Here is a 26,506-nt window from a genome sequence, read left to right as displayed (position 1 = left end):
AAGCTGTATTTCAACCAAATGAGGTACAAGGCTTTACAATCACAACCATTAGGAATTGTATAACTGACACCTAATTACACAATACATAACCATGCTTGCAAAGTGCACTTCTACTTGCCAATTACTCAACTTGCTTATATTGGGCTGATTCATCTGATGTATTGAATGGGGGTAAGTGTGAGTGTGTGTGTGTGCATGTGTGTGTGTGTGGACAGGAAACTATGCAGTACTGCAACGCTTCTCTGCCTCACTGTGCCTCCCTCTTCCTGTTTCTCGGACTACATCATCTGCCTCTCTGCCTCACTGTGCCTCCCTCCTGCTGTTTCTCGGTCTACATCATCTGCCTCTCTGCCTCACTGTTCCTCCCTCCTCCTGTTTCTCGGTCTACATCATCTGCCTCTCTGCCTCACTGTTCCTCCCTCCTCCTGTTTCTCGGTCTACATCATCTGCCTCTCTGCCTCACTGTGCCTCCCTCCTCCTGTTTCTCGGTCTACATCATCTGCCTCTCACCCTCCCACCCTCCCCCCTCCCGCTTTTCAGGTACTGATGACTTTGGACAGAAACTAGGTGAGTCGTGACAAGGGGAGGTGAGCCGTGACAGCACGGTTGACTGTGAAGAACATTAATCACCCTAAAACTCAGCAGAGGGAGAATGAGTCAAACACACACACACACACATACACACACACACGGAACAAACACAAGCACAAAAAGGTCATTCTCTCACATCCCTCTGATAGACGGGTAGCATTATTCACATATTGTGTCTGTCATACCATCATACAGTAGCTGTCATCGTACAGACCAAAGCAAGCGGTGCACACGCTATGTAACATCTACCAGGCTGCAGATGCAGCACAATACCTTATACAATCCCGTTAACAGCTTTGCAACCATCCGGAACACAAGACAAAACACGTACATATCTTCTCATTTTGATAACATATCAAACGCACGACCATTCGACTGAAGCTCAACACACCGTGTGGCTGTGGCCGCCACCGTGGAAGGACGATTCTGTGTTTGTCGGTCAGGCAGACTGGCTGCTGTGGGAGGATCAATGCAGGTGAGATCTCGTGGTCTGTGTTGGGGAATGAGTGACGGGAGAGAGCTCACCCCATCACAGCCCTTGCCAAATGTCCCCCATCAAGCAGCAATATTAGCTGTCAGAAATTATCGTCAGTTGATCCAGAAAGAGTCAGTCAGAACAGAGTGAGTAAGAGAGAGAGAGAGAGAGAGAGAGAGAGAGAGAGAGAGAGAGAGAGAGAGAGAGAGAGAGAGAGAGAGAGAGAGAGAGAGAGGAATTGGAGAGCGAGAGAGAGAGAGAGAAAGACAGAAAAGACAGAGATTGAGAAAGAGGAACGGAAAGCGAACGAGAGAGTCGAGTGGGGTCTGCTACAAAGTGGGAAGAAAAACATAGACTGGGGAAATAAATGTGCATATCAAGACAGGATTTTACGCCTGAGAGAGAGGCGCTAGAGGGAAAATCAACTTGATTTCAATGTGACAAAATTGATTTTCCAATTTTCTCTGGATTGCCTCAGGCTCCCCAGGGCGGGCCGGGTGTCTATCTAAATACACTGGCTCAGCCTGAATCACATCAATGCTGATGGAGGGTGGAGGGACAAGGTTGCTCATCCTGCACCCAAAAAGCCATTTGTTGGGCCAGACAGATGGATGCCATGTGGGATACATACTTATGGGGATCTGGTGGAGACACTGTGTTTAAACCTTCCCAGGGACTGTTGCAGGAATGAGAAGGAGGAGTTAAGCTAACATGCCTCCATTGGTCCATTAGCCTTTAACTGGCCATGATTGATGAACTTGTGTGTCCTTGATTCTGGCTCTAACAAGGGTTTGACATCCACGCGATGCGTTCACGCGTATAATACATACACAGACGCGCTCACAGGTCTGGCAGCAGGGTGACAGAGCGGCATGGTGGGGACAGGATCATTCAGAGGATGGAAGTCTCCGCTAAACGGCCATGGCTTATGACACAATGGCATAGCCAGAAAACCACCCAGCTCTGTCCGAGCCCAGGCAAAACCCCACTGCATTCTGGGTTCATAGGACCGATGACAGATTAATCATCTATTAGGGATGCACAGAGCCAGCCAGCCTTGCCACTGTGTGCTGGTGATTCCTGATTCCTCAGGTTCCGGCTGAGGGGTTTTCTTGGTCGGTGCTTGTTGGACACAGCCAGTGCAGGCGCATGAGTGTGTATCACCTCAATTAAACCATGCTCTAAGTGTCTGACAACAGCTAATATTCCTCCTTCCCCAGCGAGCCCAATCGATGTTCTGGCATTCGTCACTCCGCTGGAAAAGCAATCATGGCGTTGTCTCGCTCTCGCTCCCGTCAGCGACTGGAGGTCTGTGCCTCCTCTGCCTCATTAGAATGCACTACTGCGATACACTCCAACACACTCGGTGGTACGTACACATAACAGACCCACACACAGTACACCACCCATCCCAGCCCAGCCCCTACACAACAAGTTTACCAGTCTATCACCATGCTCTCCCTAGACACATAAAAAACATGTTGTTGTCCTGCACTGCTCTCTCTCTCTTGGTCTCAATTACTACAGACCCCCAGCCAGGGGTCAGAGAGGAGCCTGCCAAAGGCAGCCACTGAGGAGCCCAAAAAAGAGCCCAGCCAGGGGTCAGAGAGGAGCCAGACAGGGGCCCAGCAGGGGTCAGCGAGGAGCCAAATAGTGGCCAGGCAGACACCAGCCAGTGGTCAGGGAGAGACATCAAGAGACTACCTGTCAATTTGACCAATATTATACCTAGAAAGTACTATAGACCAACAGTCGACATTCAAAAGAGCAGACAGCCAGAAGGTAGCACGGGTTGACCAGATGTTACCCACCTCTCTGTCCAGGAGATTCGGGGAAATGACGGTGACAATGTCTCCCCGCTCCGGGTCAATGTAGAACATGTTGGGCGATGGCTTGTCTGGGGACTGCCTCACAATGTTGTAGCGAAGGACGGCATTGTCGGTGTTGGGGTCGTCAGCGTCCAACGCTGTCATTGTCATGACAATGGTTCCTAAGGAAACAGAAATAGTTCATGATGTTTTCCTAATACTGCTGGGAAAGACAATTAACAATACCAGAATGAATTCGTTGAAACTTTATTCAGGGTACTTCAATCAATAAACCTAATTTCCTTTTGGGCAGACAGTCTCGATGCTCTTTCTGGTTTGTTATTACCTGAATTAATGTGTTCAGACTGTCTTTCTGTGCTCTGGCAGTCTCACTCAACATCCTTCCTCATTCACCTCACCAACTCACAGCACGGTGCCTCTGACTCGCAGCCTTCTGCGGACTCCTAAATACCAATAATTATCTAAATAAGCCCAGAGTACTTCAGAGCGAGTGTGTGTTTCCTGGGGCTGACGACCAGACGACCAGCAGGGGGTAATGGAGGGCAAGCAGGGGAGGGTTTTATCCCCTGGTATTTGCATTTCAAGGTGAACTATTAGCGGTGAGTAAACGGCTAATCCTGTTCTGCTAGGCTAATTACAGCTCCTATCTCCTTCGTTACAGGCTCTCAGTTCCACTTCACACCTCCAGTCCAGACAGTTATAGGTGAATCAAAGCAGAAATGTGCCGACTTAATGCACACACACGCACAGAAGAAGTCATTACACAGGCCGTCAGACACACACTGACTGATGTACGGCTGTCTCGTTGGTTATCATATTATTCTAGAACATTCTTGGGCCTCATTCCAGAAAAGACTCTGAGCTTACTCTCACTCTCTTCTGACAATTGATCCACTGTCCACTAATAAAATAACAGTCTGAAGCTACATCCTACCTCTGTGGATGAGAACCCTATCTTAGGCTTTTCAAGGGCTGTAGTCTAGGCTGAAAACAACACAACTGTCTGGACAGCTCTTCATCTATTGGTTAAAACAATTTTCTCTCCAATCAACAATGAGGGGGTTGAGGGGGTGTGTGGTTGTTGACAGAGCTAATGATGTAAACTAACTAAACACTGAATGCACGCCTCTGGAGTGCATTCAGTAGGGGACAACGTTTGTGAATGTTCCCTTCAAAATCTGTCATGCAGAACTTGCGTACTCTACCCTGACAAAAATGATCTTGTATACATTTTTCCAAGAGCAGACTTCTGCAACCATCAGAGCCACAAAATACACTAACCCAGTCTGCTGGTGAAGAGATGCAGAAAATACAATCAAAGCCCGCTTCCAACTCGGCAGTGTTGAATGTCTCCAGTGAGAGACTTCGCCACGGCACACAGTTTGAACGCCTCTTCCAGTCATGCCATGATCACCCTTATTGTCCGAACCACTTAACATCCTGGCCTCTGACAAGTGTATTATGTGAGTATTAGAAGAGTGCTATGTAGCTTATCCCCTATCAACAGGCTCAGACGGGGGACGCTCAATTTCAATCAGCATACAAACGCAGCAACACATCAAGCCTCTGTAATGGGATAATGGGGACAGGATGGAGAGACTCTGCAGATGTCCAGCATGTAATCACAAACCAATTACATCTGAGTGGACCCATTGAGATTATGATGTCCGGCGTCGCTCCTTCCTTCTCGTGCTCAGGCTGAATCAATGTTAACTGTATCTGCCCTTCGATGGTTGGCATGAAGAAGACACGTCGAATAAGAGCCCTGTGGTAGCCTTTCCTTTCCTCGTCGACTGCATGGGTTGAATATGTGCTTGTGCCAACGTGTCCGCGCATCCACGTGTGCGCGCACTCCAACGCCGGTGTGTGTTTGTGTGAGTGAATTGCCCACTGGGGCCGCTATGACTGCAGCTGCAGAACAGTGAGAGCCAATCAAAGAATCAAAGAAAGCCACACCATGAGGCAGGGAGCAAGGCAATAAGCCCCTGGACACACACACAGTCACACACAGACACACAATCAGGGCCAACAGATCAACTTTGGGGACATAACTGTGTTGCACACAGCTTCTTTATCACAACCACCAGGGGAAATCAATAGAGCCTGAGGGGCTCTCGCACACACTTGGGAACAAGACAGTGTAGAGGAAGGAACCGGACAGTACCGGACATAATGATGTGTATGTGTGTACGTGTGTGCACATGTGGGTGTCTGTCAGCTCGTCAGCCTGTCTGTCTGTGAGGATGCAGGGATGAATGGGTGAATGTAGATCTATATTCCTGATATTTCCACGGAGATGTTTAGAAACGACTGCATTGGAACATCAATAGTTTTTGTATCTGATAACAGATCTCGACTGCCTTACTTTAGAGTAAAACAAATCTAAGGCATATCTAATGAATATCATCTGAGGGATGGTTAAAATAAAGAACTAGGCAGTAGTCAGAATCAGAGACGGAGGGAGACATAGACAGAGAGAGAGAGAGAGAGATAGAGAGAGAGAGAGAGAGAGAGAGAGAGAGAGAGAGCGAGAGAGAGAGAGAGAAAGAAATAAAGAAAGAAAGAAAGAGAGAGAAAGAGAAAGAGACATGTGACAGACACAAAAAGGGAGTGGGAGGGAGACAAGTCATAAAGAGACATATAACATTTTTACGTTTTCAGTTCACGGCTCCTTCCATGGTGCTTTGCAAGATACAACTTAATTCAGAGGTACTAACTGAGTTAGTTAATGATTTCCTTGCACATTTGGGCTGCCGCCTCTAAACCAGGACACTCAATACTCCCCAACAGGGTTCTTCTACCTAACATCTTCTTTTATCTTTCAGGTGTCTCTACTCTACTCATCACACACCAAACACCCCCTCTACTCAACACACACCAAACACCCCCTCTACTCAACACACACCAAACACCCCCTCTACTCAACACACACCAAACACCCCCTCTACTCAACACACACCAAACACCCCCTGTACTCAACACACACCAAACACCCCCTCTACTCAACACACACCAAACACCCCCTCTACTCAACACACACCAAACACCCCCTCTACTCAGCACACACCAAACACCCCCTCTACTCAACACACACCAAACACCCCCTCTACTCAACACACACCAAACACCCCCTCTACTCAGCACACACCAAACACCCCCTCTACTCAACACACACCAAACACCCCCTCTACTCAACACACACCAAACACCCCCTCTACTCAACACACACCAAACACCCCCTCTACTCAACACACACCAAACACCCCCTCTACTCAACACACACCAAACACCCCCTCTACTCAACACACACCAAACACCCCCTCTACTCAACACACACCAAACACCCCCTCTACTCAACACACACCAAACACCCCCTTTACTCAACACACACCAAACACCCCCTCTACTCAACACACACCAAACACCCCCTCTACTCAACACACACCAAACACCCCCTCTACTCAACACACACCAAACACCCCCTCTACTCAACACACACCAAACACCCCCTCTACTCAACACACACCAAACACCCCCTCTACTCAACACACACCAAACACCCCCTGTACTCAACACACACCAAACACCCCCTGTACTCAACACACACCAAACACCCCCTCTACTCAACACACACCAAACACCCCCTCTACTCAACACACACCAAACACCCCCTCTACTCAACACACACCAAACACCCCCTCTACTCAACACACACCAAACACCCCCTCTACTCAACACACACCAAACACCCCCTCTACTCAACACACACCAAACACCCCCTCTACTCAACACACACCAAACACCCCCTCTACTCAACACACCAAACCTTCCTGTGCTGCACCTTCTACATCACATCATTCAGGTGTGTGGTGATCTGGTAGGAAGTGTTTGTGTCAGCTGCCCAGGTCAACAGGGGACTGCAGTGTTGCTAGTCAAGGACAGGTGCTCCCATGGGACTGCTATTCAGTACTGGGTTCATGTACTGGCTTATTCACAGCAACAACACCCTCAAACATTGTTTTGTAGAGACAGACTTTGGTCTTAAATGACTTCTTGGCACAATTGTCCAACCAGCAATGACTCCTGACTCATGATTGCCATGTACACAGCGTGTAGCATGATGAACACGAACCATAGCAGAGAATGTAGTTTATGTTTCATTTGCTTGTTGCTTGTTTTTGATGTTTTCTTTTTTTTCTACAGTATTTATATGTTCTATTGTATGTAGAGTATTCACTGTTTTCACAGTTTAAAATGTTTTTGTTTGGAAACATTTACTCATGCTATTCTAATTACGAAACTGAAATTGACTAACCGTAATGTTTTGATAGACATACAGTAGGTGTCCCTAGTTCACCACAAACAAACTTAACAGCACACTTCCATCTTGGATGGTTTTAATTAAGCGTAATGAATAACGATGGACCAGGAAGGTGCAATAATTAAAGGTTAATCCTTTTTGCTTTAGGGGTCGACAGAGGAGAGGATTTAGGAGTTGTCCGGATACCGAACACACTTTACAATGTGCTTTGCAAAAAGTTTTTACTGTTTACTAAGTCACCGCTCTTGGGCATTGTTAAACTTGCTACTGGTTGAATGCTAACACAGTTAAAGTGGATGAGAGGAGGAGGGTCATGGATGATTAGGGTCGTGGATGAGGATGGTTGTGGGTAAGAGGGAATGTGGATCCGGAAGGACAGCGATGATGAGAAGGGTTGTGGATGAAGAGGGCAGAGTCCATGGCGGTATAGCTAGTCAGTAGGACTGAACAAGTTCTGCTTTGACAGTGAAGAGGATGGACTGGAATTCATATTTTGGCATTGTAAAGATATGGGTTGTTATGCGGGTTGTTACCTCGACTGGGTTTCTCAGTTTGAATCAATGCTGAAGATGAGGTCTAGATCTCCACTCCAACTCCAATTATTTTGACAGTATCTCCAGCTCTCTACCTCTCTCCCCCTTTCTCTTATACTCCCTCTTTCTCTAACCCTCCCCTTAACTCTATGTCCCTATCACCCCTTCTCTCTCTCTCTCTCTCTCTCTCTCTCTCTCTCTCTCTCTCTCTCTCTCTCTCTCTCTCTCTCTCTTTCCCATCTCTCCCTTGTTCACTCTTATCTCCATTCCCCTCTCCTTTCAGAGGATACGAAGTAGATAAAACCACTCCAGTCTCCTATCATGTCATGTTCCAGGATGTTCCTATTCTGAGGCATGAGGCCAGTGCTCTTCAAAAGCATGTGAGTGGCAGCAGCAGAACTGGTGGCTCCTTTCATCTATTTCAATTACAGAGAACAAATAACACACAGCCGGTAATGAAGACTGGGCCTGTCCCCTGGGTAAAAACCTCTGTGCACAATAACAATTAACACTAGCTAATGAAATCAAAGCCAATTCCCTTAATTGGAAAAACACATTAATAATCATATTTCTGAAACGGTTGAAATGAATACCTTTTAGTTTCATGAGTGGCTTGTACTGATGTGGTAGGTGTATTTGCTTCATAGGATTTAGAGGGTAATTTGATTTTCGGCGGGTGGTGAAAGCGGATTCAATCTCATATTTATTCCATTAGAAGTAAGTTAATGTATTAGTATATGCCCTTAACATGTCTGATTAGGCTCCCGTTGTGGTTCATAGGGAGGCTGAGCAAAGTAAAAACTGAACAAACTATTCCAACTCGGCCTTTTGTCGAGGTGACCTTTCGCTGGAGTTGGGCAGCTTCTAAGTACTGTATATTCTTTGGGTTTAGTGAAGCAGCAAAGGTTAAAAAATCCAATAGTAAGTTGAACACACAGAAGAGAGCAAATGTACAGTATTTCTATTCATCAGGCTCCATGGCCATTTGAATACATTATCACAATCTCTATGAGCTGACCCTTTTAACAGCAACAAAGCGAGGAATTCAAATATGCAACACATCGCTTACCCACTCTAGGTGATGCCTTGGGCAGCTTCAACAGCTCAAAGAGCGCCAGTGACGTTGACACATGCTATACTGGGCTGATGTGGGTTGTTGGTTTGAGCTGCGCACAGTAAAGGAGGTCAGGGCTAGGCAGGGTCAAGACATGTCGTTTGAGATCTGACTGCAGTCTGACTGCTAGACATGGTGGTAGGCATGTTGGTGACCCTGTGGGTGTCTTGCTTCTCATTGCATTTATATGGCAGATCTCAGAGAAGCTTCTAAGCATATCTTTAGGATATCTATGTCTATGGATTTACAGAGGTTGAAGACATTTCCAACCTGCAACTTCCTCCTACACCTTTAACTCCTTCCCTCACAAACATTTCACACACACAAACACACACACACACACACACACACACACACACACACAGATAATCAGCATCTGAAACAGCATATTATAAAGGCTAGCAGGAGAACAATCAGTGTCTTTTGTTATGCCCCTTCTTCTCTCTCTCCTCCTATCCCTTCTCCACTCCTCCTCCCTTCCATGGCTGTGACTGGCCTCCGATATTACAGACCTTGTGTAAACTGTATGTTTGATAATTTGTCTCTTTTCTTCTCCCCTACTTCCCTCCACTCTATCCTTCTCCTCTCCCCCTACTCTCTTCCAGGTCCCTGTAACAAAGAATCCCTGAATCTCAGAACCGCCACATAGTGCTGCCTCTAATGGCTGCCTCGGAGCTGCCTCTGAGGAGCCAGGGAGAGAGGAAAAACAGGGAGTTGGAAAGGATAATAGAGATGACTATAGTACAACCCCCATATCTCAAATACACAATGTATTAGCTTTATTAAAACAAAACATTAATCAGCGTTCTTCAATGAGATTACTGATTAAGAAAATGAGGCGGGGACACGGCATGGCATCACGGTTACTAAATCCAATTTCTCACAGAGATATGACACCTTTTAATGTGCTATGTTTTAATGTTTCGCTAAAGTGAGTATCCAGAAGCTCATTTGAAAAACAAGTCATTAATCTGAGGACGCTGCGCGTGACAGATGATTGCTTTACTTCTCTCCAGTTTAATGAATCATTCAGGCTCCGCTTCAGACAGCCGATAGGATCTGGATCAGCTCTCTGTCGTTGCTCTGCTTGGGTTATCAGTCTGTCGTGTCCCTGGCCCAGTTCTGTTCCAGCTGGAGCAGAGTGGGAGCACTAGACGGACATCTACATATCCCCAAACTAAAGAGACTTTGCACAGCCAAGCACTTATACTGTTGCTTTTCCACATTTAACATCAACTTGCGCACCGTCTGTGCAGGGGAGGGCGGGAAAGAGTTTCAAAGGCAGTCCAGTCCCCCACCCCCCCAGGTGTTGCCAAGGAGACCCCTTGCATCTAGATGTCAACATAGAGCACCTTGCAGTGGAAACATCAAGCCACAAAGTGGCACTCATCCAATCAGATAGATCTGACTATTGATGATAGAATGTGATTGTGTAAGTGTCCACAGGCAAAAAATCTGGTCTCCTCAAAATAAACAGGCTGAATTGAAATAGCTACATGAAATAACTCTGATCTGAAAAATTACTAAGCAAAATTTCTTACTGTCTTTAGCGAAGTCTGATGCTTCAATCCACAGAACATCTGTATTTGGAGACCTTTTAGAGTGCAATCTCTTTAATAAGCTTATTCTACTCTCCAAGTTTGGAGAAAACTTGAATCGAACTATCATTAAACGTTACGTTACGTGCGTGTGGGTGTCTAATACTGTCGATCGAGGGAGAGAAAGTGGGGAAAGAGAGAGAGAGAGAGAGAGAGAGAAAGAAAGAGAGGGAAATACAGACAGAGAAACCCTAGGAATGGAAGAGAGTGGGAGGGTAAGTGTGTGTGTGTGTGAATAGGATGGATATTGTGGGTACGTGTGTGTGACATACAGGTGGTAGTCTCATGCGGGTGCCGGGTGCCAAGCTGCAGTGAAGTGAGGAGTCTGCTGACACAGAGCCGACAAGTTGTTCCCACAAGCAGCTGCATCTGGGAGGAATGCCTGCAACACGCTCCACATCCACACACACACAGATGCACGGGCACATGCACACACACTTACTGTACACCCACACAAACGGGCACACACCCATACGGACACATTCTTTCACTCATTTGACATAGCAGTTGCATGATCTGATGAGTCTTTGTTTTTCGACTGAGGTTTTTGCTCAATATCAGATGGTGTGACGACGCCGTGGAACAGAGATGACAGGAAGCAGGAAGAAAATCCTGTCTGCTCCGGAATATCTGAAGACAGAAGGACTGACATCCAGCTCGACGAATCTGAGAAAGAACTGGTGGAAAGGGCGATGGGGAGGGACGGAGGAAGTGAGGGATCGAGGTAGGTAACGGGAGAGAGACATGCAGCCATGGAGGGAGGCAGGAGGGAGAGGCAGCAGGTAGCTAACGGGAGAGAAAGGGAGGGAGGAAAACAGGGGAGGGGGGGCTATTGAAAGGGAAAGAGGGAAGGAGCGAAATACTGTGGTAGGATCGAGGGGCGAAAGAGGGCTCTACTTCTCGTCAGATACATTTGAATTGTCATAATGCCCTGCCAGTGTGAGATCAGACAGGGTGTGACATTAACAAGGCTGTAAAGAGGTGTGACACACCTGCCTATGAGTCATGTGAAACAGTGGACACAATTTCTGAATGGGACTTTACCAGTATCAATCACAACCCAACTACAGTCTGTTTATTTTCTCTCAGCCGACACAGATTTATGGAGAGTGTCCCTGGTTCAAGGGAAAACACATTCCTTTTGATATAGAGGCAAGGAAAATATCAAATCCAAACACACAAGCACCCACCCACGCACAAGCACAAACAAACAGATACATGCATTGACAAAGTCCGTTTTAATTAGATTCTATGGAAAATAACTGAGAGAGCATCACAGAATGTGGTAGAAAGCCAGCATTCTGACAACAAGCTCCTGCAAGGGGACAATCTGTCAGTCAGACTGCCATTGCTGTTTACATAATAAACACAACAGTTTGTCCTTCCTGGTTATCCTCCCGGTGAGATCTCATTTGTGCTCCTCCGGCACATTACAGGCTTGGCCTGTCACCCACCCTCTCATAGTGTCATCTTTTGAGTTTTTTTTGTTTCTCCACGTGTCAAGTAAAGTGAGAGAAGACAGGGAGTCAGGTGGTTGAGCGGTTAGGGAAGCGGGCTAGTAATCTGAAGGTTGCCAGTTCGATTCTCCGGCTGTGCCAAATGACGTTGTGTCCTTGGGCAAGACACTTCACCCTACTTGCCTCGGGGAGAATGTCCCTGTACTTACTGTAAGTCGCTCTGGATAAGAGCGTCTGCTAAATGACTAAATGTAAATGTAAATGAAGACAGTCTAAGCCTGAGGGCTCCCATAGACTGCCTGGGCAGAGAACCACTGTTTAAGACCTCTTTTAATTGCCCTCTTTTCTAGAATTGTAGTATTATATTAGGACGTAGTCAAGTATTTTTTTTTATTGTGTCTGTCAATAAGTCATTACATGTAAATAAAACACAAATCTGGTACACTCTCAACACCTGAATTAGAAGAGGAGGATTTTGCTTGGCAAGGTGGGGCACAGGTCAGCGTCCGTCACAAGAGGGGAGCTCAGTCACTCAGTTATGGCACTGAGTGACTGAGTCACTCAGTGCCATAACTGAGTCTCACTGTTTACAGACCCCTGTCTTCAGCCTAAACAGGCTAACAGAGCTCCAATGAGTGGCATGGTGGAATCTGTGTTGCTGTGTTGTTCAGTGCACGCCTCTCTTCTAGAGAGCTTTAGTCCACAGCCGGAGGGTACTGTGGTACTTACTGTAGAGACGTGTGTATTGGAAGCAACCTCACTCAGAACAATGCAGTGCTATTCACGCCTTTGAAGTCTTTGAAACGTGGCAGAGCACATTTACACATAAAACAATATGTCTGGAGCACTGCTTCCATATAGTCGCCCATGTCAGGGATTTTAGAACATATCTAAGGGGTGTCCATAAATACATTCATTTTCTGAAACACACACACGCATCTATTATTTCTATAGTTTCAACTCGATAGCCATCCTTATTGTGCGTGTTGAGTGCCTGCACACTCCATTGAGCACAAGCCCATTGTTCAGAGAGCACAATTAGTTGAAGTAAGATGTAATTAAAGGAATCACATGGGAAGATGTGTTGTATTGGTTGGAGAAAAAAGTCAGTTCTGTGGAGATAAGTAGGGCGGAGAACGCCACTGCCATAATAGGGGATGTGTTTATGCAGCAAAGGTAAATACACCAGTAATTATTGAATGATTAAATGGAGTGCACTTGAGGTGTATCTGAATAAGCCTCTCCTTCATGCCTAGTCTAAACATGTCTTCTACTGTCTGAACACTCTATCTCTGCCTCTAATATGGGTCCTCATCTGCAGAGGTCGTCTACTGTGCTCTTTCTAAATAACTCGACTATCCATCTTTCCTGTGGTTCCTAGGTCTGCACAGACCTTCAACTGAGGTCTGTCTGAACATGCCTCTCCTTCACACTTAGTCTCTTCGCAGGTCTTCCAGCCCCCCCCCCCCCCCCCCCCCCCCGCCAGTCTCCCCACCTCGCTCTCCAACACACTTCCAAACAATGTTCTGCGTCTCAGGGGGACATGACACATGGCAGCTTATCCAGCGCTCACAGTTAACTAATGACTTGCCATGAATTCATTTTGGGTACCAATGAGAGATGAGGCTGGCAGCACCCAAACCACCTCAGAACAAGCCGGAACGAGTCAGACAAAAGCTCCCCTGATCCCCCTGACTACCGGTGCCATGGGAACAGCGCAGGTAAGAAGATAACATATCTTGATCACTTCAGAATGTCAAAACGGAACGTCTCGTTATGACAGGAGCTCAAGAGCCCTCCTCAGAAGACACAAGCAGCACTTCAGTTCCCTTTGATCTTTGCTTCTTTTCCGAAAATGGATCCACTTTCCCTTTATAAATGTCCCTGTCTTTTCTTCTCGCTCTCTGTTCGATGGAAGCCTTACCAACCCAATTAGACAGGCCATGTGTAACATCCTAAATGGAACAATCTCCTTAAAAAGAGCAACGCCTGATCATAAACAGCTACATCAAAGCAGAATTAGCTCTTCACAAAACACCTCAAAAAGCATGCTCCATCAAAGCCAGCTTAACAACCTGTTATCTTGAATTTTTAAATTCACCAACCCTGGCTGTGGCCTCTTGAAATGCATTATTGCCCCTGATGCAATCAGAGGAAAGAGCAGAGAGCACATGGATGCAGCAAAGTCTCTCCCAACCACATCAGAAGCACACAATCAGCCTTTCCTGCCGCCATTAAGCCATACAAAGGAAAGAATGGGGGGGCGACCCCCTTCGCCTGGATTGTATTGCTTCCTTAGGGTTAGGGTAAGGTTAGGTTTAGGGTTAGGGTTAGGTTAACATCTGTAAAACTGACCTTCTTAGCATCTTCCTAGACAACCTAACTTAAGTCAATTCTCCACCTCACTTCTTCCTTGGCGGTCCTTTCAAACAAAGTAACACATTTGTCCATGGAATGATGTGAACAGAACTGTAATGTTCATTTCTCCAAGACTACACTTTTAGAGTATAAGATGTGGAATTGTGATAGGAATAATTGTGTCATGATTGCTACTTTCCTATTTTATGCTGTGTTTACTTTAATGCTTAATTTGAGTAACTACTTCTGCAAGATAAAAAAGTCGTCCTTGATTTCCCCATGATACTAAAGATATGAGAATCATTTTACAAACTGAACAAAGATGTCCAGAATAATAATATGAACCTTCTTGTGAAGCAGCCTAAAACTCCAGTGTTGTCTTATCACATTACTTGTGTACTGTAACTTGTCATTTTATTATTAGTCTGCATTACAAAGAGAGTAGCCGCACTCCGGTGCCTGAGGGACGTGGGCCGGTGGTTTGTAGTCTGCTCTCCCCACCTGGCAGATTGCATACTTCACAGAGGATCGCAGTGTTTTGAAGTTTAACAGGAGTAGCAAAAGCCATAGTTTAGTAGTTAAGCTACTGATGCTACAGATAATCGCTCACTTGGAGCAGAGGCAGGGGAATTGGCTCACTGCTAGATGGTTTTGCATGACAAACACTGGGTTTTGGGCTTACGTTTTATGGTGTTTTGATGGTGTTTTGATGGAGAGAATGTTTCTAGACTCAAAGGGGGCAATTCCGCAATCTGTCTTGTTTTAACTTCAAATGTTTACATTGCTGTAAGAGTGAAAGAAAATAATAGTTAGAGAAAAGGAGAGGAAGAAAGACAGCTCTTATATTGTTTAAGTTTCATAGCAATATGAGACAGTTTATGTATCCACACTGAAGCATGAGATCAGGGAGAACGGTCTAGTAGACTAGACTCGACTGGCACAACAGTATGTCCAACCTGACAATGTGGTGCGTGCACACAACACACACACACACACACACACATGCACACACACACAATGCCAACCCCCTGCCAAGTCCAAACCAAGGACAGGAATCTCATTAAGATCAACTCGATTGCCAAGATAAAATGTCACTCACAAATATACCAGTTATTTCGGACAGACCGCTTTCAGACACAGAAAGCTGTGAAACAAATTATAGCTTTCCCCATGGGTCCAACTGCGTTTGATTGTTTTTGTCCTGTAGACATAGATAAATGATATTCCACATTGAGCAATAATTGTAAATATCATTCCTGCAGTTCTCGGAATTAAAGTGAAAACGCAGGGAACAATATATACATTTGGAAGATTTGTAGGGTAGTAATAACTGTGATTTGGACAACAGCGGACTTAGAACTAATCAGAGGAACTTGTATGCTTTGACATTGCTGCTGCTAAACAGACAGAGCCTCACAGACATAGGCAGACTATATGCAGTCTCAGAGCACACCCATGACAAGAAATGAGGACTAAGTCTTTGTTAGAGAATGACTTAAAACGTTGGGTTTGAGTCACTCAAGTCTCCATTTGTACTTCCACCTCATCCCACTTCCGTCTTGCCAGTCCTGGATCTCAGCAAGGTCCCTGGAATTCATCCCATAAAGTCATCCCATAGTAATATGGCTGCATGTGCAGAAGGCTTCTGCTGAAACTTGCTGACTTACCACACCATGCATTATTCAGCCTTTCTGGCGATGCTGGAAGTGGGAAAAGAAGTTCAGGGTTCAAAGGAGTCAAGCCCGGGAGAACACACCACAGTTACACCATGGTAGACTCAGGGAACTGGAGTCAAGCCCGGGAGAACACACCACAGTTACACCATGGTAGACTCAGGGAACTGGAGTCAAGCCCGGGAGAACACACCACAGTTACACCATGGTAGACTCAGGGAACTGCGGGTCGCAGGAGTTAATCAAGATTCTTCCTGTTTCAGTGAGCACCGCTGGGATAATACACCACTTCCACAATCAGTGCAGTTAGAGAGATGTTGTCGTCAAGGTCTAAAGGGCAAGATTTCACTTAATAAAGCCTGTCAATGCAGATGGCTTAGTACAAGCACATGACCCAGTTCTTGGCTGTTTATAGCAATTCACTTAAACAACTGGGTAAGAATATATACAGATACATGCCCCATGTATGCAACAGTTGCATATTGAATACAAATATTGACCTACAATATTAATTTGACTGCATGTTGTCTCTCTGGATTATAGTGTATTTTAGACAATTAAAATAACATATTTGACATTATGTATGGGATACAGGGATAACATATATAACAACGGGTTTATTTACAAATCATGATTATATACTAGGGGCCTACATCTGTCTTTAATGTATGCAAATCTTTCTTTAACAGTCTTTAAAAAGCTGAGTTGAGAATTAACCAGTGTGCACACAGAGTAGCCAGCTCCCAAGGGAGTCAGTCCCACTGATGCTTCCAGCCACAGACAAACTCATCAAAGTAATTAAGAGGTTCTGTCACTTATGTCTGAAACTTTAATGCCACACTTGTGTTTTCTCAAGGGTCCAAAACTAACTGGTGCACTTTTGCCAAATGGAGGGGAAAAAAAACAATTTACGAAAAAACAAAAATAACATCTGCAAAATGCTATCATGACAGCACCCTACACACACACATATTATTTTTTGAAGGGGTTGCTTTTAGTTTTTTCAAAAAAACTATTTTTCAAGCTGTCACTAAGGAAATGGAAAGCGTAAAGAGAAGATGAGGAAAAGTCTGTCTTTTGTGTTCACCCACATTAACCCATCTACAGCCACATTTTCCACTGGAATGAGACAAAATATTCGAAATAGACAGATTGACAGCAATTTATTCAAAACAATACTGGAATTCGACATTGCAGGTGTATCATATGTTACAAATAATGTAACATATGATACACATTGATGGGCATTTCATTAAAATGCCCATCAATGTTAGGACTCAGAAAATCTGCAAATTTGAGGTATTGTGGCACAGCTTCTAGTGCTGGAGCTTCATTTAGTATAGATAGAGGTCTTAACATTCAGTAGTGCAAAATACGTTGTACCACTCACTCACTCAACCAGCCCCACTACACTGCAGTAATGTGATAGCCAGACATGGCTCCATGTCTATTTCTGTATCAGAGCAGCAGAGTTGACCACGCGTCCCCAGTCCTGCTCCCCCACTGAGTCCACTTCACGTCTTCTTGTCTGAAACCGCCAGGGATCAATACTCATCACAACGTCGCTCTGGCCCTCCTTCAGACTTGGGCCGGTGGTGACAGGGGGCAGGGGGGGATGGGGCACAGGGGGGTGTAGGGGATGCAGGGGGGTACGGGGGGGGGGATGGGGCACAGGGGGGTGTAGGGGATGCAGGGGGATACGGGGGGGGATGGGGCACAGGGGGGTGTAGGGAATGCAGGGGGATACAGGGGGGGCTGGGCAGGGGGCATGCTCAGATGCCAGGTCCCACACACACACACACACACATCACTATGAAAAGGTATAGTGTTCTGACAGACACAATGCAAAGGAGGGAGGGAGAGTGGAGGGACACCCAAGGGAGGAGGGGGAGGATATGTGAGGTGGGGAGAGAATAGTAGGAGGATATTATTGATGTCTATGTAGATGGAGACGACATCTCTGTTCAAACATGACAGGGGTCTGGCTGGGCCAAAGGGGGTGATGTGAGATAAGTGGGAGCAGGAGGGAGGGAGGGATGGGAAGAGAGGCAAGGAGAGAGGCAGGAAAGGAGGGAGAGAGGGATGGCGAGCGTACACAGAGAAGACGGGTCTCTGGCTGTTGACACTGAACAAACTCCAGTGACCCCAGTCTCCCATGTAATCACCCTGTATGTAAATGTGAACATCTTGTGAATATGAAATCAGACTGGATGGAAAAAATACAGTATGCTTTACAACCACAGAAGTAGGAATTGTCTGTGAAAGCAGCCACTGGTAACTGTCACACTTGTGTAAGAGAGCCACAAAATACAGATGCTTTCATATTGATGTAATTCCACTTAGGTTCTGCCTTATTCAGTAACAGCACCTTCTAGTGTATTCACAAACCAGCACACAGAGCTCTGTCATACACCTTGTACACCATTTACTGCAACCTGAAGTATTAACACACCATATATTTACATATGTAAATATATTTATAAATAAGTATATATATGTATATATACTTATCAACTGCATAAGTGCAAGTTACACATTCTGGCACGGGAGGTAGGCACTGTTAATGTAGTAGTAATAGGGTACAGGGATGAAGTACTGATTTGTATGGTAGAAGAGTATACTGATGAGGTACTGATAATGTAATCTTGAGTCTAGTGATGGAAAGTTGGTTCAACAGGGTAGCACAATGTTGGAGATAATGACTAAGATGATGTTGATGAACAAACTTCAGCTGATTACCCCCTATTCTGTGGTGTCCTTGGGTAAATCGTCCTTGTCTATAAATACTTAGCGTTTTTTTTTCTCCAATTAAGTCTTCCCTTGCAATCTGCAGCACTAATTATCTGCTAGATATCACAACCGAGTATCAAACAGGAGCACACAGAAGCAGGAACAACACCAGAGCATTCTGCACTTCACACAGACTGACTATCACTCTCTGGGAATACTTCCAGTCGGGAGACTTAGATCTGTCTAGATTTAACTCAAATAGCCTGACTGGCTAGGGAATTGGCATACTTTGAAGGTGAAGGTTGTTTGTGTCCATGTGTGATGCAAGTGTGAGTGTGTGTGTGTGTGTGTGCATGAGTGAATGTGAGTGCCTCATAACCATTAAAATGAATAAACAGGAAGAGGAATAACAACTTCAGAAATAGTTTAGGAATATCATTCCTAAACAGACACTCATTGAGATCCCAGGGGCTTCTTAATTTGACTTCATTAGCCTCCCAGATCCATCTTGCACATATTTTATCTGTCTAACTATACCTGTTTTTCTTCATAAAATGAAACCTCCTCTCTTTAGAACATCTGCTGTCTGTGTTCTATCAGTGTTCCATAGACTCCTAGGGAACATGTATCCTCTCAACAGTATGATTCAGCCAGGGAACACTCCAGTAGGCCAATGAACAGAGATGACGTACATTGAAGAACTCTGGGAGCACCAGGGATCCAGAAGGTCGGGATGAGGCAGGGAAGCCAGGAGAGGGAAAGGGAGAGAGTGAGGAGATGTGATGTGGTCTCTCTCTCCCCAGTCAGGGCTGGGCCAGGCTGACTGAGAGCGAGAGTGAGGTCCCTACAGTCGCAGAGAGAACGACAGATAATCAAGCCTCAGTTGGTGAGGGACCATGCACTGGGACTGAGGAGAATAGAAACTCTTTAATAGATTAGCAACGTTCATGTAGTGGAACCGGGGAACCGATCACCGGGGAGAACGGGTCTGAGTGGAACCGGTGCTACTCAGACCCGCATGGGCCTGATCCACTGTGGAACCCTGAGACACTGAGATCTCATCTGCATAAAACTACCCAGCCGTGGAACGAAGAGTAGGAGGGAGAGAGAGAGAGAGAGAGAGAGAGAGAGAGAGAGAGAGAGAGAGAGAGAGAGAGAGAGAGGGTGGGCAATGAGATGGTGAGAGGAACAGTATAAAGAAGAGGATTTAAGGAGATAAAATGTATAGCTTCGCTTATGCTGATGCAATTTAGTTTATGAAATGACACAGGCAACCATATCAGCCACTAAAAGAGTGATATAATTTACCACAAATCACATAAATGTATTGAAATAAAGCCCCATTCGCATGTATTCAGATCAAATCGAAGTGAGAATAATACCCATTTGAAATGCTATTTTTCCCTTTCTGTGGGGCAATGCCTATTGCTCCCCATGGCAATTCAAAAGAAGATAGCTCAGTTAAGAAGGCAGAGACAAATCAATGTGCTCTTTGGAGGAACAGAGACACATAAATGACTGAATAAAGTGAGAGAAGGGTTAGAGAGGATTTCTGCATGGGGGCCTGCATTTGGTTCAGTCATCCGTGGGCGAGCCCACCACTAAGGGCCTATTACCACACATTATGCCTACGTCTGCACACTTTTGCATGCCAAACACATCATTTCTGACTGAGAATGTCCAGTTGTAGACTGTTATGTTTGATGAGTAAACAACACTTTAAAACCACAGTATTAAAGCAAAACAACAACAGGATCTTACATACATCTTAATCTTAGTTCTACTTAATCCTATGCTCAGTATATTGTACATATCCCTTTTCTTTGAATATACACGTTTTGATTATTTAGTCCAATCATTCTCACTCTCGCTGGATCAATCTGGGTCTATACGACCCTCTACACTGCCAGCCTTGCCTGTCTCACTCCCTAGATGCCAGCCTCCAGCCTCCTCCCTATGCCTCTCCAGTCCTCTCCCTCTCTCCCTCCCATGCCCTCGCTCCCTCTCTCTTTCTTTCTCCCTCATCCATCCATCTCACATCTCCGTGCCTCTAGGCCCCCACAATTCTCAGCCCCCAGTCCTTCCCAGTCCCCCCCCTCTCTCGCTCCTTTTTTCATCCCTCACTTATCCCCCCCTCTCCCTTCTCTACTTCTCCTTCTCTCCTCCCTTTCATCCCTCTCTCAGCCCCATTTGTCTTCTATATTTCTCTCTCTCCCTTCTCTCTCTCCCTTAGCCTCCCCTCTCTTCTCTCTCTCTCTCTCTCTCTCCCTTCCAGCACACCATAGCCCTCTACTGGGGCCTGTCTTGACAATTAGGTATTGATTTTGTTTGCCTTTTATTTTCGGAGCCTGTTGACCCTCCAGTTCTGACTGGTCTGAGCTCTGGGGGGCCATGCTCTGTTGTGTCACACACACAAATGAACGCACACACGGACACACGCACACACACACACACATACACACACACACATACACACACACCCTTCCAGTCAGCTGCCATGTATATAATATGTACACATGAGTATTAGTGTGTCTAATAGAGAGAGAGTGTTTGAGTTGTGGACAGGAATCCCTCATGTCTGCTTTCCCAGCAGAAGTCTTGGTCATAATTAGCACGTACCGAGACCAAAATGAGATAGTAACACCACAACCCAAAACATATTCTGAGTAATAAGTTCACTTATGCTCCATTATGTTCCGTTATAGGAAAGGAAGCTCTTTGCTGTCCTAACAGTTTTGAGGTTCTGAGGACTAACAGCAATGACAAAAACACTGCATGTTCATCACAATGCTCTGTAAACAAACATCAGAAACATGAGGATGCTAGACTTCCATCCAGGGTTACATAGCCAAGAATGCCTCAGTGAGGCTAACCTATTGCATCTGAAAGGTAGTGTCAAGCTGAAAAGGAGAGAGAGAGAGAGAGAGAGAGAGAGAGAGAGAGAGAGAGAGAGAGAGAAAACACAAGTCTGAGAGGGAGAGAAACAGAAAGTAACAGAGATACCAATAGACAGGTTGGTTCTGTATGTGTAAACAGCCTTTGGGAATTCTGTGCATGAAGGGAGAGAAGGAGGAAGAGAGAGAGAGAATGAAGGAGATAGAGAGAAGGCGTAAAAGGGAGAGCAAGAAAGCAAATAGAAATTAGAAAGGCCTGCCAGGAAAGCTCAGCTTTAGCTCAAACTGTTATCTGTTTGCACAGAAATGTCAGAGCAGTGTGACATTCTTCCCCACAGGTTCCCCTTGCAGCCCCCCCCCCCCCCCCCCCACACACACACACACACACACTCACAGATCTACTTGCATACACACACATACACACAGATGCATTAAAGCACATATACAGTGCACACACACACACGCATGAATCCACAGAAATCCACGGAAAAGGCAGTCATTTTCCATTACTAATCTAAATATGCGTTTAATAACATATTTAATAACTAAGAAGCAGCAGTAGTGTTACTAAAAAATAACACATTCGTCAATGCCTCTACTTCCATGTCGATGGAGGGAGGATCAAACAGGCATACAAATTCACTCCCTGTTATCAAATCTAATCTAATTTATTTGTATAGCCCTTTTTACACGCAAGCATGTCACAGAGGGCTTCACATACGCCCATAGAACTGCCCCTCAACCAACCTAAACCCTCAAGGAAGACAAGGAAAAACTCCCAAAAAACTCTCAACAGGAGAAAGAAAATGGAAGAAACCTTGGGAGGAGCAATTCAGAGAGGGATCCCCTCCTCCTGGTTATATGCTATATGTTTAACAGGGGTCCTGCCTGGCTAACACAGTTAAACCCACTGAACTGTGCATGTGCCTGTTAGATGGTCTCTCTGATTAAGATGGACATGGACCAATAAGAATGGACCATTAGTAATGCTGGTACTGTAGTAAAGCACCTTGCAGGCTGGAGGGTCAAAGGTCACAGTGTTGGCACTGAGGGGCTTCAAAAACACAGGTTCAGTTCCAACAGTCCTTCTCTGCTTGCGATAAGGTAGCAGAGAAGGAGGGTGTAAGCATGAATTTACCTTGAAGTCAGACAGGCGTGTCTGTGTATGAGTAGAGCAAAATCTATTCCATTTGTCCAAGCCTTATACAAGTCATCCTAGGAATTTACAAGAAAGCTCATGTCAAATAAATTGGTGTTGGCTTACAGTATCTCCTAGGCTGAACTTCCTGCTCCTTGTACTGGGGAACCAGGTCAAAGGGCACAACATCCATTTCCTGTTTCATGTCCCCACATGTGACTGACAGATGCTGCTTCTCTCTTACCTCACCTCCGAGAGATCACCATGGAGATGAGCCTGTCCGTATCCACTGCTGTAGGAGCGGTACATTCCTGAGTGTGAAGTGTCACGTGTGAGAGAGAGTGCTACTTTCAGGTGCTAAAAGAAAATAGCTACACGATAATAGAAAATAAATCAAGTTGTTAAAACACCAGCGTTTTGGATCATCTTTTTGATAGAGCCAAAGATTAAACCGCCGTCTCAGTGTAGCGGTAGGCCCAATTCCTCATCTCGCATTCAATTCCAATTTACCATGGCAACCACTTTCCCAGATGGGGGTGGGATGCAGACCCACAGAGAACACATTAGGGACAGGAAATAAGTAACACATAATTGCAGGTAAAACAGATCAGGTCCAATCCTATCAAGTCAAGTCACAGGAGGGTCCAGGCATACACTTTGATGGATGAAATCGAATCCATACCGTGGAATCCGATGAATTTCAGGGGCGATTCATAATGCAGCTTGACTGTGCTGACGCTGTGAATAAGGCTGACTTAACTTGTCTGTGTAATGACTGTCTGAGAAGGCTGGACTCAAATAACGTCAATTCATTGCCTTTTTTGGCCTGAGTCTGGCTAAAACCAATAAGAGGATGGCCTTCAGGGTATTTGTCATATTCCTGAGCCTTACAGTTTGCTGGGAAGCTGGGAACGAGAGCTCAGCTCACAGCTGCAGGCAAATCTGATTCTATCATCTAGCTAGCCCTACGGCAGCTGAATAAATCCACTTTAATTTAACAGTGTTAGTTTAAAACATTCATCCAAGAGGCTTGTTGTCCCTACTGCTACGGTATGGTAGTCTACAATGAAAGCAAGGACGGCAAAAAGAAGACAGTTTAACAATTACTGTATGAATCAGGGTACACTCAGGAACTCACTGTGGTTTAGCTCTTAATAAAGCAGAAGACTTAAAGCCAGTTTTCCAGGACTACAAATCTAGAAAGTGTCTTCGACGTACTCTTCATGAATGTATGATGTAATGTAAAAGAACCTATGATCTTAAAAGGGAGCTGTAGCATGCTAACGCAAGCACATCATTAGAGCCTGCTAGCATCGTTAGCCTAGCGGTAGCCATCTGTGTCGAGCAACAGACTTTTTCAATGAGCATTACTGTCACCATGGGGTAAAGCACTGAGGCATGCTGGGTGCGGGGAGAGCCTCATTTCTCTGTTTGCCTGCTGACTCCCCCCCCCCCCTGTCTGCGCAGAGTTGTTGTTTATGAGGATTTATTTCTGTTTGTTTATGTGCTAATGGTGTGAGCACTAGAGGACTCGTTATACAGAAGAGGGACAAATATGATCTTTGTCCTGTCATCAGACACGCATGAACAATGCACACGAACACGCATGCATGGTCACAAACACGGACACGTATGATCACACGTTGGGTTTCAAACACACACACACACATACACACACGCTCAAGACCAAACACCTGGCCTCATCTCCTCTCTCACACAAACACACACACACCCACACACACACACAAACACAAAGATGTTCTCCAAAGGCCACAAGGCATCGGTGAGGGTGGGACAAGGGAAGAAGACAGTTCTGAGAAATAAAAAAATGGAATGTGACCCAGACTTGTCTGCCTGTGGCCACAGAGGAAATGTGACACAGGGACGTGGGTCCGAGCCCCCCAGAATCCCCCCAGGACTCGGGTCTGTCTGTCAAGCTCTGCTCTGCTCCACACCACTCTGTCTCAGTCTTTCCACCTGTCTCATTCACTGACTTTCTCATTTATTTCTGCAGTGCAGGAAAGCGTAAAGGGAAAAGAGAACAGAGAGCAAATCTCATCCCCTTCCCTCCCCTATGGCCCACTTCCTGGCTGAATCACTGGGCATCAATAACACCACAACAATGGGTCTATAGAAGCAGGACAGGGAATAGGAAGCCCTTCAAGACGGCTGCCTGTTTGTAGTCATAAAGCTCAGTATTAATTCTATTGTATACATCTATTGTGAGGGAAGCCTTGTAGGGCTCACTATTCCAACTAGAACACACTTTAAGATCAAAGTATGAACTCAACATCCTCTTCTCTGAACCTGAATTAAAAAGAGACTTTTAACCCCATTCTTAAGCTCAGACAATGACATCAGTCCATGCATGTACGATGTCATCCACTGTTATCACTGTTAGTACCTATCAACTTGAGGCAGATTTTCTTTTTATCATGACATTTAACCAGTTTGGACTCACAGGAGACCTGGACCAGTACAGCAGTATGACACAAGAGAGAGCCATACCGGTGGGAGAACCTTCCAGCACCTCTCCCGTGTAGCGCGTCTCCTTAAAGATGGGCCGGTTGTCGTTCTGGTCGATGATGGTCACTGTGAAGTTCACGGGGCCCTCCACCAGGTTGCCACTAATGTCTGTGGTGGACACCTGCAGCTGTATGGAAGCAAAGGGACCGAGGTTAAGGGTGACGGTTATGTGGTTGAGGAACGGAGATTGGGGGGGGGGGCAAGAGTCAGAGGTCAGAGGTGTTGAGACTTCTGAGAGATCTGTGATGGAGTTCTTCTGCTGTGGGGAGCAGAAGAACATCGATTAGGGGGTCACGGGTTATGAGGTTGAGGAGCAGATTGGGTTCGAGGTCATCGATGAAAGGTCAGGGGTCTGAGAATCGAAGGTTTATTATGATTCTATATCTGACAAGATGAAGACTGAGATAACAGTAGAGAAATGGAGGTGGATGGACACATGACACACAATGAGCTCCATGTTCAAACGTGAGCCATTATGCCAGACTGCAGTGTTCTGCTACTGACAGAGCCGCGAAGAGCAGCCTACATAATGGCGAGAGGGACAGAGAGAAAAGCTAACGACTGACATTTCCACACACACACACACCCCAACCCCCCCGCCCCCTCCCCCCACCTTCTAAATGATGATGCCTGTGGCACATGGAGGCAGACGGCTCAGTAGTGGCCTCGAGAGCTAAGCACTGTGGGTAACTGTGGGTTATTAGCATGCCATTTGTTGCCACGGTAATTAGCTTGAGACGATTGGAGAATTTGACAGTTGTATTTGACAGGAGAAGCACTTCCTGATAGGAACAGGCCTCAGCCCCAACCTCATGGGGAGGCGATGGAGGATCAGGAGAAGGGGGAAAGTGATAAGGAAGAAAAAGACCTGGATCGGAGGTGAAAAGAACTCCACAACCCCATCATTACTCGCTGGAGAACTCCAGATAAACTGGGGGAGAGACACTAGAATGGAACTGTGGTGAACAGTATTCCAATGTCTGCGAAATCAGCAGCCTTTCAGTTACCTCTCACAACTGCTGATCCTCCATCACACACACACACACACACACTTTACAAACACACACATTCTACACACACAAAAAAACGCACACAGGGCGCACCTCCTATACCTCCCTCATCCTGCAAACTTCCCTCCTTCACGACTGCTCCCCTGCTGATCCTTCCCCTCCAGGCACCATTGCACAGCTACTTGCAGTATTTTGCAGTTTCCCTACCAGGCTTCCCCACTAGGGAGACCAGATCAGCTTACAGTAGCAGAGAACTGGC

General features: G+C 45.8%; 1 protein-coding gene across 1 annotated transcript in view; it reads right to left on the bottom strand.

Annotated features, from left to right (window-relative positions):
* The window catches only part of cdh13 (cadherin 13, H-cadherin (heart)), a gene marked incomplete at its 3' end in the record, with an annotated part of 196,665 nt that overhangs the window by 59,868 nt on the left and 110,291 nt on the right, over nucleotides 1-26,506 (bottom strand). Inside the window, 2 exon segments of the mRNA XM_067234661.1 lie at nucleotides 2,878-3,056; nucleotides 25,220-25,364. Of these exon segments, the coding sequence (XP_067090762.1) occupies nucleotides 2,878-3,056; nucleotides 25,220-25,364 (324 nt within the window).

Source organism: Osmerus mordax, chromosome 4 (assembly GCF_038355195.1).
Source record: "Osmerus mordax isolate fOsmMor3 chromosome 4, fOsmMor3.pri, whole genome shotgun sequence".
Classification (NCBI taxonomy): Eukaryota; Metazoa; Chordata; class Actinopteri; order Osmeriformes; family Osmeridae; genus Osmerus; species Osmerus mordax.
The sequence above is the reverse complement of the archived record's forward strand: the minus strand, read 5'-3'. Positions and strand labels throughout refer to the sequence as shown.